This window comes from Camelus dromedarius, chromosome 5 (assembly GCF_036321535.1).
Source record: "Camelus dromedarius isolate mCamDro1 chromosome 5, mCamDro1.pat, whole genome shotgun sequence".
Lineage (NCBI taxonomy): Eukaryota > Metazoa > Chordata > Mammalia > Artiodactyla > Camelidae > Camelus > Camelus dromedarius.
The window spans coordinates 20,351,596-20,371,098 of NC_087440.1; the positions used below are offsets into that span (position 1 = coordinate 20,351,596).

At 38.6% G+C, this 19,503-nt stretch overlaps 1 protein-coding gene and 1 non-coding gene across 6 annotated transcripts in view; both read left to right on the forward strand.

Annotated features, from left to right (window-relative positions):
* The window catches only part of TP53BP1 (tumor protein p53 binding protein 1), an 81,490-nt gene that overhangs the window by 860 nt on the left and 61,127 nt on the right, over positions 1–19,503 (forward strand). For 2 of the 5 annotated variants that reach the window (XM_010994944.3, XM_064485658.1), the window contains exons 1-5: positions 16,933–17,510; positions 17,893–18,081; positions 18,668–18,852; positions 19,049–19,142; positions 19,366–19,450. In XM_010994944.3, the coding sequence (XP_010993246.2) occupies positions 18,075–18,081; positions 18,668–18,852; positions 19,049–19,142; positions 19,366–19,450 (371 nt within the window). In that variant the 5' untranslated portion in view covers positions 16,933–17,510; positions 17,893–18,074. Of the gene's footprint in view, positions 1–16,930; positions 17,511–17,892; positions 18,082–18,667; positions 18,853–19,048; positions 19,143–19,365; positions 19,451–19,503 lie in introns of those variants that run through there. The other 3 variants (XM_064485660.1, XM_064485659.1, XM_031453180.2) reach the window with 3 other exon arrangements.
* On the forward strand, positions 4,754–4,843 carry LOC116153752 (small nucleolar RNA SNORD88). The gene has a single exon (XR_004137634.1). It is a non-coding gene; the product is annotated as a small nucleolar RNA SNORD88 (small nucleolar RNA).

Here is a 19,503-nt window from a genome sequence, read left to right on the forward strand (position 1 = left end):
CGGGTCTGCGGCTTCCAGGGCCCCGGGTTGGTGGCTGACTCCCAGCACCCCCATCCTTTTCCAGAGGGAGCTCCCACTCCGACTTGAGTAGGGGTGGGGGATCTGAGGGACCGGTTGGAGGAGTGAGCCTATTGTCTCAGCGCCAGAAGAAGCTTCTAGTTAAGGTGTTTCCCGGAAAAGTACTTTCTGACAATTCCGCAGTCTCGCCCAAACTGAGGGGAGCCATCTTGTCCCTCTCTGGCTCCGAGTTTGTAGGGCTGTATCCTTCTGTGTTGGTGTGTCTGTGTTATCATTGTCTGGAGCTTTTTTTTTTTTTTTTTTTTGGGTCATCGCTTGCTAGGGTCCTAGATTCCTTCCCATCCTCATTGCCTCAGGCCCTGGGTGTGTGGTGTGCTCTGAAACACTGTGCAGTATCGGAGGGACGGATTGACCTTCCGGCCCTGAGTCCCTGGGGGGTTGTTATTCCGAAGATAGTGGTTGGCTAGTCTCCATCTCTGCTGCGTGCAATGAGCTCAGACTGCAGCAAGGGGGGTTTGAGTAAAACCCAGGAAAGACCTTCTCAACTACAAGTAATGTGACACAGTGAGTTGGATAACCTTGGGAGGCAATGGTATTACTTACTCCAGGGAATTCTCAAAACAGAAGGGGCAATATTTGAACGAACGAAGGGCTTGGCCCTTACAAAAGGAAAAAACAGGGAATGTGAAAGAGGACTGAGGAGGCTGGCACTGTCTTATGACTGTCTGGTACATCCTTGTAAAAATGGTACCTGCTGTAAGTCTCCCCTCCCCCATTCCTCAGTGTGTCCCCACCACCTAATCCCCACTCCAGCTTCTTCCTTTACCCAGGATACTGAATCATTCTATATATTATGTATCAGATGGAAAGCCTGTCTTTCACCCTAGGGCTCCTGCAGCACTTTTTCGGGTCCCCTTTGCCTTACACTTTCTGGATGGTATGGGGAAGAAAGGAGCACAGTACCTGATTCAGCAAAGCTGCCTCTAAGCCACATTCTGCTCCACCTCCTCTCTGGAGGCCCTGAGGAAGATTGGACAGTGTCTGCATTTTAAGTACCTTACGACAGTCCTGGTTCCTATCACGGAGCATGTATTTAGCAAAACATCCAATCCATTCTGCAATTTGGGTATGGCCCTACCTGAAACTAACAAAATGTTCTCTGTCAATTATATCTCAATTTTTAAAAAATTGAACATGGCCCTGAAAATCCTTTTTGTAGCAGAGAGGGAGAAATAAGAGTACTGGCAGAACATAGGATGGTGGGGGTGCATCACCCTATATGACACATGAGAAAATGCTCTGCTACACCTCTGCATCACCGTTTGCAGATCCGCATCTGGCAAAGAACATAGAGAGATGGGCAGGCCTCCTTTTCTGCAATCAGAAAAGAGTGCCACGTGGAGACAGAGCAAGAATAGGTTGTAGGGAGAGGAAGGGGACAGTTTCCATAGCAACTGTAGAGATGAAGCCTTTAACTGGCACAGGGCCTCAGTATAAGGGTCAGCAGCAGTTAACCATGGGCCCTGCTTTCATCGAGTCTGACAAAGAGGTAAGACAATAGATCTGAATGGTATAGAGAAGGACCACACACTGATCAGATGGTAGGGGCAGAACTTCAGGTTTGCTAGGATTGGCTTTTATTAATCAGAGCTGCAAATACAGACTATGGTAGTACTAATTGAAAAGTATGGAGTGTTAGCATCTACTCTCCAGAATTTTACAACTGAAGACAGAAAACACTGACACACATACATAGAAGGCATAGAACCCTGAATAAAAACTTTAAAGAAATACATTTATATATGAATTGCAAAGTATATAATGATCTATTTTGTGTTTAGGAGTGGTGTGCTGTGGCAGGAGCCTAGCAGTAAAAGGATGCCATTCCAAGGCCGGTCCAGTTAGGAACCTATGATATACATGATTGTGAGGCATGTACAGCAGTTGGTGGGGATTACAGAGCCCACTGTAGCATTTCATTTAACTGCTGGCCCCCTGCACTGATGAGGTATGATCTTTTGGGAACTCTTCTATTCTGTACACTCTCATCATTCAGCATTGGCTGAAATGGTGGTTACAACCAATGCTTTCCAAACTATTTGTGATGAAAGACCCTTGAATTGTGGAAGGGGTCTCAAGGATCCATCACTGAAAAAGGAGGTTAGAAGAGGTGTAAAAGGAAGACACTATTATAAGATCTTACCTTGGGTGTGCACTGGCGTGGACAAAAGGCAAAAGATAGTATAGATCTCAAATGGTTTGAAAGGTAATTGTAACCTTGGCTAAATTTAAGCCAGTTAAAGGATTCTCTGCCCCCAGATCTTCGTCAGTTCATAGTATAGAGTGATAAATATCCAACAGGTAAATTATACAGATGCTTAGCAGAGTAAGAGGGGCATCTCTAAAATTTTTGTGAAAATAATTTCATTTTTGGTATTTAAATTATTGAAGTTGTCTTCATGAGAGAATCAGAACTTTATTGGAATGAGTTATGCTCATCATGAGTTACGTATGTGTGGGAGAGGAAGGCACCATAAGCCTTTCAATTCTTAGGGTCTCCATTAAAACTTAAGCTAGCTGTGATTATTCATAAGGGAAAAAAAAATGCTGGCTTCTCCCTGCTGGCCCAATGAGTGTCAATGGTTTTTCTGGGGATCTGAGCTCACTTGGCAGAAATCCAGCCTGCTCTGCTGGATTGCATGGTCTTATCAACCAAAATATCCAAAAGGAGCTGTATGCAGCTCACATTCCCACCTTGTACTCAGTTCTGCCTATAAAGCATTCTTTACACAGAGAGAGGCGTGTTGAATTACAGGATTGCTGTGTCAGAAGCTTATCCTTGGCTTTTGGGGAAGATGCTATGATCATAATGCATACCAGCAGCCAGGGGGGTCACCTCTTAGCATGAACAGCTGGTTTATCTGCAGAGGCACTGAGTGAAATAACCTCTACAAGGCACTGAGTAAAATAATCTCTCAAAAGTTTGAGATGGGGGAGAAGTCTGCATTATTCCTACGTCTGGCACATAGAGGAGGCCCACAGTAAACATTTGTTGGATAGTTTTCCTAATTATTATTTGTTCACTAAGTATTGGAAAGAGCAAGGGCACTGGGTTTACTTTCCCTGTGTAGAACATTATAAAGGACAATGAAGAAATTTCCCCTTTTCCCTTCCTGACTCTCCACACCTCTTTTTTTTTTTTTTTAAAGAAAGTGAGTCCTCAAAGAAACATTTATGAATACTGTTTTCTCTTGTCCATTCCATTAGCCTCCTCGATGGAAGTTAGTGTTTGGCTGTGGCCACTGATACCACCTTTTCCTTTAGTTTGAACAAAGCTACCTATTATTATAGGGGTCTTTAAGGATTTTCTTGTGGTGGTTAAGACATGGTGGTAAAGAGAATCTAAATTTATAACTTAGTTTTGAGGCCATACCTGTGTATGAATTAAATTTTGCATCATTTTTTCAAGATATTCATAGAATGGAGTTACTTTTCTTCAAGGAATACTAGGCTTGCAGAAATATGGTCCCCTTTACAATATTACAAACTCACAAATACTTTTGCCCTGTCTTCTCAATCAGTTCTTTCTTGAAGATCCTTTATCGGATGCCCTAACTTCCCTTTCTAACAATACCTCCTGCAAATAACTGGCTTTAGCCTTTTCATCCAGTAAATCTGAGGCACTTGCCTTTCCCTCAGTCATTCTTGTACTTTTTGTTCAGACTGTCTCTTCTTCCTTAAATGCATTGTTACCCTTAATTCTCATCTAGGGATTTACCTTTATGATTAACTTTATTTGTGAAATAAGGTTCCATCTCACTCCACAAAGGATTTAAGGAGTATGCCCTAACTCAAACACAGCTGCTTCTCTGAATTCCTCACTTGCCAACTGTGTAAATTTAGGCAAGTTGCTTATCCTCATTGTGCTTTAGTTTCCTCATCTGTAAAATTATAATAGCATCTCACCTTAAGGGTTGTTTTGAGAATTAAGTGGGACAGTCTTTTAAGTATGCTTAACACAATGCTTTGAATTCATTCTATTTTAGCTATTCACTCAGTAATATTTATTGAGCACTTACTGTGTGCTGGCAAATGAAACACACAAAGATCCCTTTTCTTGTGGAGCTTACATTCTAGTGGGAAAAATAGATAATAAATAATAAGTAGGTAAATTATATAGCATGTCAGCAAGTGGTTAGTGCTGTGGTAAAAAAAAAAAAATATATATATATATATATATACAGTAAGGGTGACTGAGAATGCTGGTGAGGGTGTGTGATAGGGAGGAATGGTGAAGGGGCAGGAAAGTGCAATTTTAAAGGGGCTGGTCAGGGTAGGCCTTATTAAGATGAGACTTGAGCAGACCTGAAGGAATTAAGGGAGTTGCTATTTGGATCTGGTAGAGAATCTTATAGGCAGAGAGGACAGCCAGTACAAAGTCCCTCAGGTAGCAGTAGGCCTGGTACATTCAAGGACTAGCTGGAGCCCACTGTGGCTGGAGCAGAGAAGCAGAGTGAGAGGAGGAATAGGAGATGAGATCAGAGATAAGAGAGGCTAGATCACATAGGGCCTTATAGGCATTGTGAGGACCTTGGTTTTTACTCTGAGTGAAACAGGGAACAAATGCAGGCTATTGAACAGAGGCATGTTATGGTTTGACTTAGATTTTTACAGGATCATTTTGGCTGCTCTATTGAGAACAAACTGTAGAAGTTGTAAGGATTAAAGTGGGAAATTACTCTCATAATGTCCAGTACTGGGCTGTGATCACCCGTGAGGATAAGTACCCCGCAGGACCTTTGATACCTGGGGGTCTGAGGGGCCCTGGTTTAAAAAATAATAATAAAGTGGGAAACCAGTCAGGGAATTTGCAGTAATCTGGGTGAGCAATGTTGTAGCTCAGATCAGAGTGATGTCAGTGGAGATGGTGAGAATTGGTGGGATGCTGGATGCACAGTATTTTAAAGGTAGAGCCAATCTGATTTCCTGCCTCTTCAAATGGCGAGCGAGACAAAAAGAGAGTAAATAGTGACTCCAAATATAAACCAAAAACTTTTAGAAAGTTACCTATAGGAGGAGAGAGGAAACAGATTGTAAGGCAGCCAGGGATGGAAGGTAGACTTTTTGGAATTTATCTTATTTTGTAAATTTGATGTTGGAATCATATAAATGCTTTACGTAAGTATAAAACAAAATTAAATCAAAATGACCAACCTGACAAATATTTCCAGAATATATTTTTAAAACTCTCCTACAAATCAATAAAAAAAGACAACCCAATTATAAAGTGGACAATTTGAATGGACTTTCACAGAGATGATATACGAATGGCCAACAAGTATCATGAAAAGTGTTTAACATCATTTGTCCTAAGGAAATGCAAATTAAAGTGAGTGTAATATCACTTATCCACAAAATGGCAAAAATAACATCAAATGTTAGCAAAGAGATGGAGCAAATAGGACTCTCATAAACTGCTAATAGTAATGTAAAATGTTATAATTACTTTATATAAGTATTTGGAAGTGTATCGTAAAACTAAACATCTGCGACCCCAAAATTCCAAACCTAGGCATTTACCCAAGAAAAATGAGCACATATATGTCCACAGAGAGATCTGTGATGGCTGTTCATAGCCAAAACCTGGAAACAACCCAAATGTCCATCAATAGGAGATTGAATAAACTGTGTTACCTTCATGCAATAGAATACTACTCAGCTATAAAAAGAAACTACAAATATACACAACATAGATGAAAAATAAAAAACATTATGTTGAAACAAAAGAAAACACAAAAGAATACTGTTAGCCAGTCTCCTGAGAAGTAGATGCCAAGATGTGATTAGATGTGCAAGAGATTTATTAGGGGAGTATATTGGTTATCTACTGCCTTGAAACAAACTACTCCAAAATTTAGTAGCTTAAAATAACAAACATTTATTATCTCACATTGTTTCTAAGGATCTGAAATCCAGGAGCAAGTTAGTGAGTAGTTCTGGCTTAGGGTTTCCCCTGAAGTTGCAGTCAAGATGGCAGTTGGGGTTACAGTAATCTGAAGGTTTGACCAAAGCTGGGTAATCTGCTTGCAAGATGGCTCATTCACATGGCTGTTGGCAAGAAGCCTCAACTCGTCACCATGTAGGACTCTCCATAGGTCTACTTGAGTATCCTGATGACATGGCAGCTGGCTTCTCCCAGAGCAAGTGAACCAAGAAAGGAAGGAGGGAGATACAATGCCTTTTTAATGACATAATATTGGAAGCCTTATTCTATTTATTAGAAGTAAGTCACTAAGTCTAGGCCACTCTCAAGAGAAAGGAAATTGACTCTACCTTTTGAAGGGTATATCACAGAATTTGTGGATGTATTTTAAACCACCACAGGGAGAGATCAAGGAAATGCAGAGAGCGCCTCAGCCCAAGATACAGCTCTGAAATCTGTGGAAGAAGAGAGGAAAGGAGTGAGGATTGGAAAGGAAGAGTCTGTCCTACAGCATAGTTTCTCAAAAGGTTTGGCCAGGCAGATGAAGAGTCTTCAAGTCAAAGGCACCTGTTGGAAGAACCTTTATATCATAGTATTGGGCCTGCCTTTGTAGCCCTGCTGTTCTCTGATATTGGCTGGGATCAGCCTTTGGAACATGTGGCTTTGGTGCAAATGTGGGAGTAGATCCAGAGTGGTGGCAGGTGGGGTCATCAGCCAAATATGCTCTCTACAAGCAGATTTCAGTGGTGCATATTCATGGTCACAAGTAAATACTGAGTGAATAAATTTACGTGAAATTCTAGAGTGGGTAAAACATAATTACAGTGATAGAAGGAAAATAAGTGGTTGGTAGGGGCTGGGGAGGGGATAGGAATTGATTGCAAAAGGCACAAGGGAAATTTCAGGGTGATGAGAATGCTCCATACTTGATTCTGGCAGTGGCTGCACTCATATATACAATTGCTTAACTCATCAAACTCTACGCTTAAAGTGTGCACATTTTATTGTGCATAAATGATACATAAGTTTACTGAAAAACAGGAGGTGCCACGTCACATTAACAATACCAAATGTTAGTGAGGATGTGCCGGACCTGAAACTCTCATATGTTAATGGGAGTATACAATTGTACAACCATTTTGGAAAACGCTTTGGCAGTTTCTTATAGAGTTAAACAAATGCCTATCCTGTGACCCACCAGTTCCACTCCTGGATATCAACCCAAGAGATATGAAGACATACATTCACAAAAAGACTTATTTATGAATGTTCATAGCAAATTTATTTATAATGGTCCAAAACAACACAAATATCCATCAATAGTTGAATTGATAAACAAATTGTGGAGCATATATACAATAGAAGCTTACTGAGCGATTAAAAAACGAACTCCTGACACATGCAACAACATGGATGATTCTCAAAAGTGTTGTGTTGAGCAAAGGTGGATAAAAAAGTCTACAGACTGTATAATTCCATTTCTATAAAACTGTTAAGCAGACAAAACTAATATATGGTGATGGAAATCAGAATATGGTTGCCATAAAAAACTCTCTGAAGTGATAAAAATATTTTATATCTTGATTGGTATGTAAGTTTAATAGATGTATACATTTATCAAGACTCATCAAATTATACAACTAAGAATTATGCATTTTGCTTTATTTAAATTTTATCTTAATAAAAAATCAAAATAAGAAAAGCAGCTACTAAAAATAAAAATGAAATAAATTAACCTGTGTATTAAATTGTATAAATAAATAAGAATTATTTCAAATGCCTTAAAAATACAATAGTTTAACTGTGCATTTTATTTTATTTATTTATTTTTAATGGAGGCACTGGGAATTGAACCCAGGACTTTGTGCATGTTAAGCATGCGCTCTACCACTGAGCTATACCCTGCCAACCTAACTGTACATTAAAAACATTTTTATTGTGGTAAAATACACATAAAATTTACAATTTTAACTATTTTTAAATGGACAGTTCAGTGATTACTAAATACATTCATAATGTGGTGGAACCATCACCACAATACATCTCCATAACTCTTTTTATCTTATAAAACTGAAACTCTATGCTTATTAAACAATAACTCCCAATTCCGCACTACTCTCCAGTTCCTGGTAAGCACCATTCTACTTTGTCTCTATGACTTTAAAATTTTTTTTTTCCGTTTCTATGATTTTGACTACTCTAAATACCTTATATAAGTGGAATAATACAGTATTTGTCTTTTCATTCAGCATAAAATCTTCAAGATTCACCCATGTTGTAGCATGTGTCTTACAAATTTTTATGGGATATACCCTAAGAAAAAAATAAACTAAAAAGAGTTTAAAAGTTTTCCTTAGTTATCTTTTTAGTAGTAATATTGTTTTTTCCCTGAGATTATTGTATCTATATAATAGAATAAAGTAAATAAATAAATTATGTTAATGCTATCAGAAATTAAGATGTTGATTATACTAGAAAGGGATAAAATATAAACTCAAGAAAGTTGGATAAAACCCCTGAAATCTTAAAATTTAGTTGGAAAAAGTTAAACAATGATCAATTCAGTAGCAGGAAGCATTCCAATCATCTAAACTACTGTCTTTAAATGCATTTACTACTACATGAACCAACATTTCTTAGGGAAACATCTGATTCTAGGTCTGGGGCAGGAAATAAACAAGATGAACCTGGAACATCTTGTTATACCAGAAAGCAAGGAAGCTATCCAAGATTGCTGGAATCCTGTCAAAAGGAGCTAATGTGAAAGGATTTCCACAGTACAAAGATGGGACAATATGCATTTCAAAATTAATAATTGCAGTGGGTTGAAGCACACCAAATGTGTTAAAACCTGTAGTTCATAATGACAGTAAAAACAAAAATCTCATAAGTCATCTTTGGAATATGCTGGAAAACCTCATTATTTACAGAGCTATTCTCTATTACATAGAAAACCTCAACTCATTATTTTGAGAACTAGTAAATCAAAGGAAAGAATCAAACATTTATTCTGCCTTTCCTTAGGTAATTAAATCTTTGATGAATTGATTTATTTATAGAAGAAGTCTAGCTAATTAATGGAGATAGTGTGTTAAAATTAGAATATCACTTATTTGCTGCTCCCAGTGAATTAATGCAGCTATTAATGATTATCAATGACTGCTAAACTATCAAGTAAAAAGGTGGTTAATATTTGAACCTCTTAACTGTAACAAAAATACATTTAACCAGATGTTATATGCCTCCTGATGAGATGCAATAGGAAGTATATGATACCAGTTATGAAGTATTCTTGCCAAAAAAGTATATAAATCTGAACAAGTATACCTATCTGCCTATTTATAAAAAATAAAAGGGAAATGCATTAAATGATACCAAGGGATGCAATCAGAAAAATTCACAAAGTTGGAGATTTTACAGAACAAATGACTTGGTTTCATCAACAAATAAATTTCAGGAAGTGAAAAAGAGGAAGAACTTACAGATTAAAGATATCTAAGATAAGTATCATCCAAATGCAATGTGTAAACCTTGTTTGGAACTGTAAAAACAGAATTATGAGACATTTGGAGAAATTTAGACACATATTTGATAACTTTAAAAATTACTGTTAATTTTCCTTGTGATACTGATGTTATACTTAAAAGATTCTATGTATTTAACACATACAAATATTTATGGATGAAATGATACCTGTCTTGGATTTTCTTAGAGATAATCAGTTGTGGGGAAGTGTGTAGGTATATAGATGGGAGGTGGGTGGGTAATAGATGAAACAAGATTGAGTACTTGTTGGTAAGTGTTGAAGTTGGAGGGTAAGTACATGGGTTATTTTTTCCTTTTTATTAAAAAAAAAGTCTCCAAGCTTTTTGTTATAAACAGCAGTAAGGAAGAAGTTGATGGCAATCAACTGAGATGGAGAAGTAGAGCAGGTTTGAGAGAAAAGATGAGTTCAATTTTAAGCACATTGAGTTTGAGATGTCAATTGGACATCCAAGTGGAGGTATGGAATAGGCTATTAAGTATATAAGTTCAGGATTTGGGAGAGAGGTCTGGCTTGGAATATAAAGTTGGGAGTCACTGGTATAAAAATGGTAGTTATGGCAATGAGACTGGATGAGATCAAGAAAGGGACAGGTGTAAACAGAGCTTAGAACATGCTCAATACATGTTCATTACAATCACATGACTAAAATTCTTTTGACTTCTTTCTCCTATAAACTCCTTAGCACTTTTATTGTATCTTGTATTATAATTGTTTGTATACATGTCTTATCTCTATAAATTTTAATTTTCCTGAAGGTAGGAAGTAGATCTTAATCATCTTTATACATCATTCCCTCTTCATCACCATGGAGCCAAAATGGTGCCTTGCACATAAATGAATTGAAATTAATAAATGAACTTAAGGTTGTGAAGAAATTTTGATCAAGGCTTGGGATTTTCTGGCTTTAGTTCCACCAGACTCCCTATGTTGATGGGCTTATAAGTGAGCAGGGCCAAGATGTGTTCTTGTGTGTAGTTTTCTTGCTGACCAGTTAGCACACTAGTCCTGTACAGCCTAGATCCAGCCCTACCTAAGATATTACAGAGGGGAGATGGGTGAGGTGACTCAGGGTAGAGTGAAGGAGGATGTGAAATAATGACACGGGGAATAGGATACAAAACTAGGCAGTGAGTGCACCTGACATGTACCCACACTTACCTTGAAGATGAACAGACACTTCATAGCTCAGCTGCTCATGCATGAGTAGGAATCAGCTTGGTGTCTTTGTCCTCTGATGTGTTCTATTTTCTTAGATTTCTCAGCCCCAGAAAAGAAAAACTCATTTCTGCCCATTGGGACTTAAGAGTTTAGGAGTAGCTGTTTTTCTGTTTTTGTTTCAATATGCAAGGTGAACAAGGGGAGGACACCTTCTACCACCCTGGCTCTGATTCCTGGTAGTTTCCAAAGGCTCTAAGAATATTCCTTTTCTTCCTCTCATCCTATTCCTATGTCAAGTGCAGGTAAACTTTTCTTACAGTTTTGCCTAGTACAAATCCTGTTCAGCAATGATCTTAGATAATTTGGCACCATTTCTTTTTTTTTCTTTTTTTAATGTAACCACACTATAATTATCAAGATCAGGGAAAAAACCCCCATCAATTCAGTACTACTAAACAATCTCTAGACCTTATTCAAATATCACCAGTGCTCCCATTAGAATTCTTAATAGCAGAATGAAAACCAAGTTCTTGTCCAGGATTCAGTTCTGGATTACATGTTGCATGTGATGGTCTTGTCTCCTTGGTCTTCTCAAATCTGCAAGAGTTCCTCGAGCTTTCTTTGTCATTCTTGATCTTGGCGTTTCTCTCGCTCTTGCTCTTACTCTCTCTCTCTTTGAAGACTATGGGCTACTTATTTGTAGAGCTCCTATCAATTTTGGCTTATCTAATGGTTCCTCATGATCAGACTCAGATTATGAATTTTGGGCAGGAATACAATTAAACTGATGTTTCCTTCTCAGTGTATTGTATTAAGCGGCACTTGATAGTATTTTGTCCCATTATTAGAGATATTAACTGGGATCACTTCGTTAAGTTATCAAATTTTTTCACTGCAAATTTACTGCTTTCTGTTTGTAATAATTCAGTACATTTTAGGGGATAGTTTGAGACAATGTAAATACCTCTTTTTCCAGCACAAGTTTTAGCATCAAAGATATTTATTTTAAATCATCTTTAATGTAACACATAAAAAAGCAAATGAAAGGCAATGTACAAATGTTTGTATTATAAACAGAACATCTATGTAATGCCTTTGGTGTTTAAAAAAACCCAAACATTTCCAAGCACCTCAGTTGGCTCCTAAAGAATTACAACCTCTTCTATCCTCTCTAAAATTAACCACTAGACCTGACTTTTTGTGAATCATATAATTTCTTTACTATATTTTTATGATCTATGTATGTATCTTTATTAAAATTTAGGTCTGTCTCTTTGAAAAACCTTTTTATTGTAGTAAACACACAACATAAACTTTACCATTTTAAGCATTTTAAACTGTACAGTTCAGTGGCATTGAGTGCATTCACATTGTTATGCAACTACCACAACCATCCATCTCCAAAACTTTTTCATCTTCCCAAACTAAAACTCTATACTAATTAAACTAATTTCCCCCCAGCCTTTGGAAACCACTGTTTTACTTTCTGTCTCTATATATTTGTCCATTCTAGGTATCTCATATAAGTGGAATCATGCCATATGTGTCATTTTTTATTTCACTTAGCATGTTTTCAGGGTTCATTCATGTTGTAGCATGTTGGTAGCTCTTGATTCTTATCCTGTAGTACTGGCTTCCAGGAAATTAGGGATTGGAAAGGAAAGCTGGGAGAGAGTGCGAATGTGGTTTGGTGCAAATGTAGTTTGGTGCAGCTATTATGGAAAACAGTGTGGATATTCCTTAAAAAATAAAAATAGAGTTACTATATGATCCAGCAATCCCACTCCTGGGCATATATCCAGAGAAAACTCTAATTTAAAAAGATACATGCACCTCAGTGTTCATAGCAGCACTATTACAACAGCCAAGACATGGAAGCAACCTAAATGTCCATCAATAGATGACTGGACGAAGAAGTTGTGGTATATATACACAATGGAATATTACTCAGCCATAAAAAAGAATGAAATAATGCCATTTGCAGCAACATGAATGGACCTAGAGATTATCATACTTGTGAAGGAAGTTAGAGGAAGGAAAATATCATATGACATCACTTATATGTGGAATCTAAAATATGATACAAATGAACTTATTTACAAACCAGAAATAGACTCACAGACATAGAAAACAAACTTATAGTTACCAAAGGGGAAAGGGGTGGGAAGGAATATATTAAGAGTGTGAGATTAGCAGAGATAAACTACCATATATAAAATAAACAATAAGGTCCTACTGTATAGCACAGAGAACCATACTCAATATCTTATAGTAACCTATAATGGAAAAGAATATGAAAAAGATTATGTGTGTGTGTGTATATATATATATATATATATATATAGCTGAATCACTATGCTGTACACCTGAAAATAACACAACATTGTAAAGCAACTATACTTCAATTAAAAAAGAAAGAAAAGCTGAGAGGGAGGACAAGAGCCAGGAACTCTGGAGTCACAGGATGAGAATCTTAATTTTATTCAAAAAATTTATTGTTTTTAAATTTTTTTATTGAGGTAACATTGGTTTATAACATGTTTCATGTGTACAACATTATGTTTCTACTTCTTTATACCCTACCGAGTGCTCACCACCAAAAGTTTAGTTTCTATCCATCACCATACAGTTGATCCCCTTAGCCATTTTTTCTTCCCCCAACCCCTTCCCCTCTAGTAACCACTACTCTGTTCTCTGTGTCTACATGTTTATTTTTGTTTGGTTTGTGCATTTATTTTGTTTTTGTTTGCCCCACATATGAGTGAAATCATATAGTATTTGTCTTCCTCCATCTGACTTACTTCACTTACATAATACCCTCAAGGTCCATCCATGTTGTCACAAATGGCAAGATTTCATTTTTTATGGCTGAGTAGTATTCCATTGTGTGTGTGTGCATATATATACCACATCTTCTTTATTCATTCATCTGTGTTTGGCACTTAGGTTGTTCACAGGATGTGCATTTTAAAGAGGAGGGAATCGACAAACTTCTATCAAACTTGAAGTTTGATAGAAGTCAAATCTAATGAGGTGATTTGACAAGAAATTTTCAGAATCAGTTATTAACCAACATTTTTAGACTAACTGCTTTGTGCTAGGCACTAGATTTATGGAGGTTAAAGCCAGGTTGCAAAGGATTGTAGTCACTGGTATGGAAGCAGAATTTGGAGCGTAAGGACAAAAGAAAGGCCTGGAGCTTGATTGAGAAGTAGAGTGGAGGGGAGATGTGGGAGTTTTGAGTGCTTCTATAAGAAAAGGGAATAAGCCAGAGAAGAAGGCTGGCAGGCTCCATCAGTATTCAGATAGGCGAGGATTCCATTTTTCTCCCTCTCCTACCACAACTCCCTGTTTCTACCCCTCTGTTTCTAGGTAAGCAGCTTCTGGTGGAGTTGAGCTCTTTGGATTAAACATTTGAAAACGTGGGTGGGAGAAAACAGTAGCTAACACTGTAGTCACAGTTGTGCTTGGTGTTGTATGTTTGTGAGAAACTCAGGCTGACAAGAGGGCCTGCAGCTAACCAGTTGGCTGAAAAATTAAGCTACCTGAAAGCACGGCAGTGTGCTGCCTTGGTGGGGTTCTGCTCATGTGCCTCCAGGGCCTCACTATGTGGGTGCAGTAGAGCTGGCTGGGGCTCTGGAAAGGTTTGAAAAGTGGGTTAAAATGAATAAGGACGATAAACAAAATGTGATATATACATACAATGGAGTATCATTCAGCCTTAAAAAGAAAGGAAATTCTAACACATGCTATTAAAATTAAAACATGGATAAACCTTGAGGGCATTATGCTAAGTGAAATATGTCAGATACAGAAAGGCAAATATTGTATGATTCCATATGTATGAGGTCAAATTTATAGAGACACAAAGGAGAATGGCAGTTGCCAAGGCCTGAGGGAGAGGGGAATGGGGAGTAAGTGTTGAGTGGGAATAGAGTTTTAATTTGGGGAGATAGAAAGTTTCTGGAGATGGATGGTGGTGATGGTTGCACATCAATGTACTTAATGCCATTGAACCATCCATTTACAAATGGTTAACGTGGTAAATTTCATGTTCTGTATATTTTACCACAATAAAAAAATGAATAGAGCAATGTGGCAAAATGTTAACAATGTGTGAATCTAGCTGAAAGTGTTTATGAGAGATTATACTGTTCTTTTTTATTATACTATTTTTGTAACTTTTCTGTTGCTCTGAAATTGTTTTCAAAATAAAAAGTTTACTTAGAATGAACAGGAGGATGTTCTATAGAGATAAGATACAGAGCAGTTGGGATTGCTTCCACTGCAGGGTGGCAGGTACCTATTAAGCATATCAGCCTGGTGTTAGGAAGTTAGTATCACAGGCAACCACTGACTACTTAAGCAATTGCTTTCACATCTTAATCATATCATCACCTATTTGTCTGACTTCTTCATAAGGATATAGAGCTGATGACTTTTTTTCTCCTCTGGTTTCTTCATATTAATTATTAGAACATTAGGGACACCTATATTTAGTATTCAAATAAAAATAGCTTTTAAAACAAATAAAGTTTTGTACCAACCATTTTGTGTTTGAGGCTTTTAGGTGAGATAATGAATGTAAAACAGAGCCCAATATCTGCCACATAGCAAAAATGTAATTCATGTTATTAATTAAGTATGTCATTGATACATGACTAGGCATGATTGTCTAGGTTCAAGTGTGACAGAAGGCAGCCTAGGGGTCAGAATAAATTCTATGTTAAATATAAGTCAGTTTGTAACACTTTAATATTGCAGCTTAAAAGAGATATGTAATGGTTTATCATTAAATTTGGTACTTATTCTCAGTAAAGTTCCCTGCCCCTGAGCTTCAAAACTATGAGTTTCCAGAGGAAAACCATGAAGCAAATATAAAGGTTAGTGAATAGTGTCTGTGAGGTAGGATTAAACTCTCCAGAGTTCTTTTGCTTAAAGAAGTCTGTGAGGAGACCTCAAAAAAAAAGACTATAAAACTAAGTATGTAGCATTTAAGTTCATTGTTTGGTTGAAATATACTATGGAATTATTGGACCAGATGAGATGATCCCAGTATTATGAGAATTTGTCCAGGTTTAAAATTACCAATTAAAGATAATATGAGTGGATGGCTTTCAGTTCTAGAATAAAGAATTTAGGTTAGATGATTAGACGAAAAGTTTCTGACAATGAGGTTTGTGAGTTAACATAGGGTCTGTTGGAATTTTCTTGTCTTGGAGGACTTTAGAGGTAGATTAGATTTCTCTGAGGTGGTTTAGGGAAAGGTGCACCTGTAGATAATTAGAAATGCTGATGGTCCTTTGCAGTCTAAGAGTCAATAAAGGCCTTTGGCTCACCTAATAGTCATTATTTGCAGCCTCAGTAGGTAACCATCCTGCCTGCATTTTCTGATCTTTGGGGATAATTTAATGATTAATTTAATTATCATACTGCCTAACAAGGAATTCAGAGTTTTGTTTTTTTTTTTTAAGGCTCTTGTTTTATTTAGTAATAGGAATGGCTCAGGCTCATTTATTTATTTATTTATTTTTAGTCATGCTTATTGAGGTTTAATTTACCCTTTTTAGCATAGAGTTTTATAAGTTTTGACCAAAGTCTACTTATTTATGTCTTGCTTGGTGTTGGAAATGCAATAGCAGGACAGGGAAGGGCAAAAATATAGTGACTTTGGGGGAATTTTTATGGGAATCAAGTTCAAGATTTGCTCACAACGGGGCTTGGTTGTTTGTGCCCTCTCAGATTAAGCAGATGAATTCACTTTGTCTACCTAGCGTAGTTAATATGACCTGACCTAGTCCTTTTAGGATTCAATTTATTTGGTCACTGGTCTTCTGCAGCATTAGGAGCAGAGCAAGTGGGGAGTCAGTTATAAATTATTTCAAGATTAAGAAGTGGGATGTGTCTCTGTGTGCTCCGTTCCATTTCTTGCTCCACTAATAGAACATTTTGGGGACCCTAATTATATACTAGCTATAGCAACAATAGATTCTAGATTTTTCAAGACAGTTTCATTTTAAAGAGTCTGTCCTTTTGTTCTCTTAAGAAACATATGCTCAGATGACATGCTTTGGTTTTCGGTTTGCAAAGTATGATTAATATCATTTATAACAGCAGGGAGAAGGTTGGTTGGTAGGAAGCTCCCCTTCAGCTTAGCCTGTATCAGGTGTTGAATTGGGTATTTACGGAACTGGAGAATCATGGTTGGGCTGTACCTAAGTCATTCTGAGCTTGGGGTAGAGAGAAAAAACTATCTCCTATTAAATGCCTACTATGTACACGCTTGGCATTGTGCTGGGTGCTTTCCCTGTTGACAGCTGCTCTGGCTGGAATTCCATCCCAGATTCAACCACGACTTAAATTTAAAAAACACACATATATTCCTCATGGGGCCTCCTTCGTTAATGCAAGTCACAGCTGCCACACCCTCTATAAGACCCAGGCACCATAATTAGGATAATAGACTCTCAGGGCTTGGAGGGATGCTTCAGGTCATCTTAGTTAAAGGGGCAGCAGCTGTTGTCTTCACCACAGTCACTGTGCTCAATTGTCTCAACCGGAGGTGCAAAAAAGGTCTTGGGCTACGGTCTCTGTAGACGGCAATTTCAGTAAAGATAGGTCAACGATAAGCAAATGTGAGGCTTGAACGACGTTCCGGACGGGAAAGGGAAATGGGAAAAAATATGGTTTACCGAGGCCCTCAAACAATGTAAAGGAAAAAAAAAGAAAAAGAACTGGCAGAGACGTAATGTGAGGCCCTTGAATCCAGGTAGAGGCCTACAAAAGGGATCCTGATTGGCACAGGTAAACCCTAAAGAGTCCTCTCTCTCTCGTTTTACCAGCTCTGAAATTCTAGCCATCCTGAACCTTCTTTGCCCTTTATTAGAAAGCCGGGGAACCCTCTCCTTTTCCACGGAAGAGGTTGAGAGAAGGGGCCTTATGGTGCATGAACGATAGAAAATAGGTCTTTTCTCTTATGTCTGAGTAGCGGTACAAACAATTGTCTTGGGGGCTGGGGAATGTATTTCACGGCCTCTCAAGGTCCCTTCGGTTCAAGGATACTGTCATTCTCTGGCTGTACTAGAGGGAGGGCCTGCAAAGTCTAGGCTGCCATGGAAACACGCCGCTGGGTTCCTTTTTCCTACGTGGGGCGGGGCACTCCACCTCAGCCACCAATCATTCACAGGCTTTCTTGAGTGGCGGGCAACAGCAGCGAATGGGCAAGACGGTACTGCGTGACGTGACGGGAAAGGGGGAGTTCGCGGCTGGTGGCGGCGGTGGCGACAGCGGCGACCTGGGGATCGAGCTGGAGGGACCTGGGGAGCGTGCGGAGATCTCTAGCACGAACGCGAGGGACCTCCCGCCGGAATGCCCGGTACTGTTTGGAGAAAAATGGGGGCGCAGTCGGCTCTGAAGTCTTGGGTTTCGGGTCTGAAGGGATGGCTGGCCGGAGGGGGCGGGGTGGCAAGCATGGCGGCGGTGACGGGGAAAGGGTTGGAGGGCCCTGAGGAGGGGGTGGGGAAGCACTAGCTAGGAAGGCTGGGTGGTCGTGAGGAAGCCTGGAGGGCTGTGGGGGTTCGGACGAGCAGAGATTACAAAGCAACCTTTTGGGGGGGGGCGGTAGAGGCGCCAGAAGGACGTAGGGAGAGTTGTGGGGGATGGAAAAAGGGGCGGGGAGAGGAGAGGTTAGGAAGGAGGGGAAAGGGTGTCTACGGGAAGGTGATGGAAAAGAAGAGGGAGAGAAGGATAGACACGCTGAATGCAAATAACGAGGAAATTGGGCCTTGGGAGGTATGATAAGAAAGTGCTTTCAGCGGTTATAAATATAATGTTCTAATTGGAAGAGTCCTAGACTGGTCCCCTTTTCCAGCTCTTGTACTTCCGCCTCATTATTTAAGCTCAGACTGCTTGAGGAAAGCTAGTAGGTTACACAGAACTGATCTTTTGTTATTCCATTCCAGGGGAGCAGATGGACCCTACTGGAAGTCAGTTGGATTCAGATTTCTCTCAGCAAGACACTCCTTGCCTGATAATTGAAGATTCTCAGCCTGAAAGCCAGGTTCTAGAAGATGAGTCAGGTTCTCACTTCAGTATGCTATCTCGACACCTTCCTAATCTACAGACACACAAAGAGAACCCCGTGTTGGTGAGTGATATGTTGCTTGAAAATGATTAATTTTTTTCCCCCTAATTTAGACCAATTTGCAAACATAAGTACTTAGGAGATGACTATCTTTTGGAAGGTTGGTTGGAAAAAATGAAATTAACATGTTCACAAAAATATGTCTCATTTTGGATTATTTCTTATACAGTGGTTATATTATGTATGTATATTTTTTTAGGATGTCGTGTCCAATCCTGAACAAACAGCTGGAGAAGAACAAGGAGACAGTAATAGTGGCTTCAGTGAACATCTGAAAGAAAACAAAGCTGCAGGTGAGGTCACTTTTGCAAGGGTGCTCTTGTTAGAGCTGAGTGGATTTAAACATGTGGTTGTGTGAATGTAAGGAAGTGTAGCACAGTACGTGGTGCATAGTAGGCACTCAAAAGGTTGGTTTTCTAATGTAGCTGGTTAGATTGACATTGTCTACATTCCTGAATTTTTATTAAAGTTTGGTGGTAAATGCCTTTTGTGCTAATATCCAGTTATTTTTTTCAGATTCTGTGGATTCTTCTCATTTGGACACATGTGGTTCCCTCAGTCAGGTCATTGAGCAGTTACCTCAGCCAAATAGGACAAGCAGGTATACTAGTGTTTGAAGAAACTTATTTAAATTTATTAGTGGGTCAAGTCTGT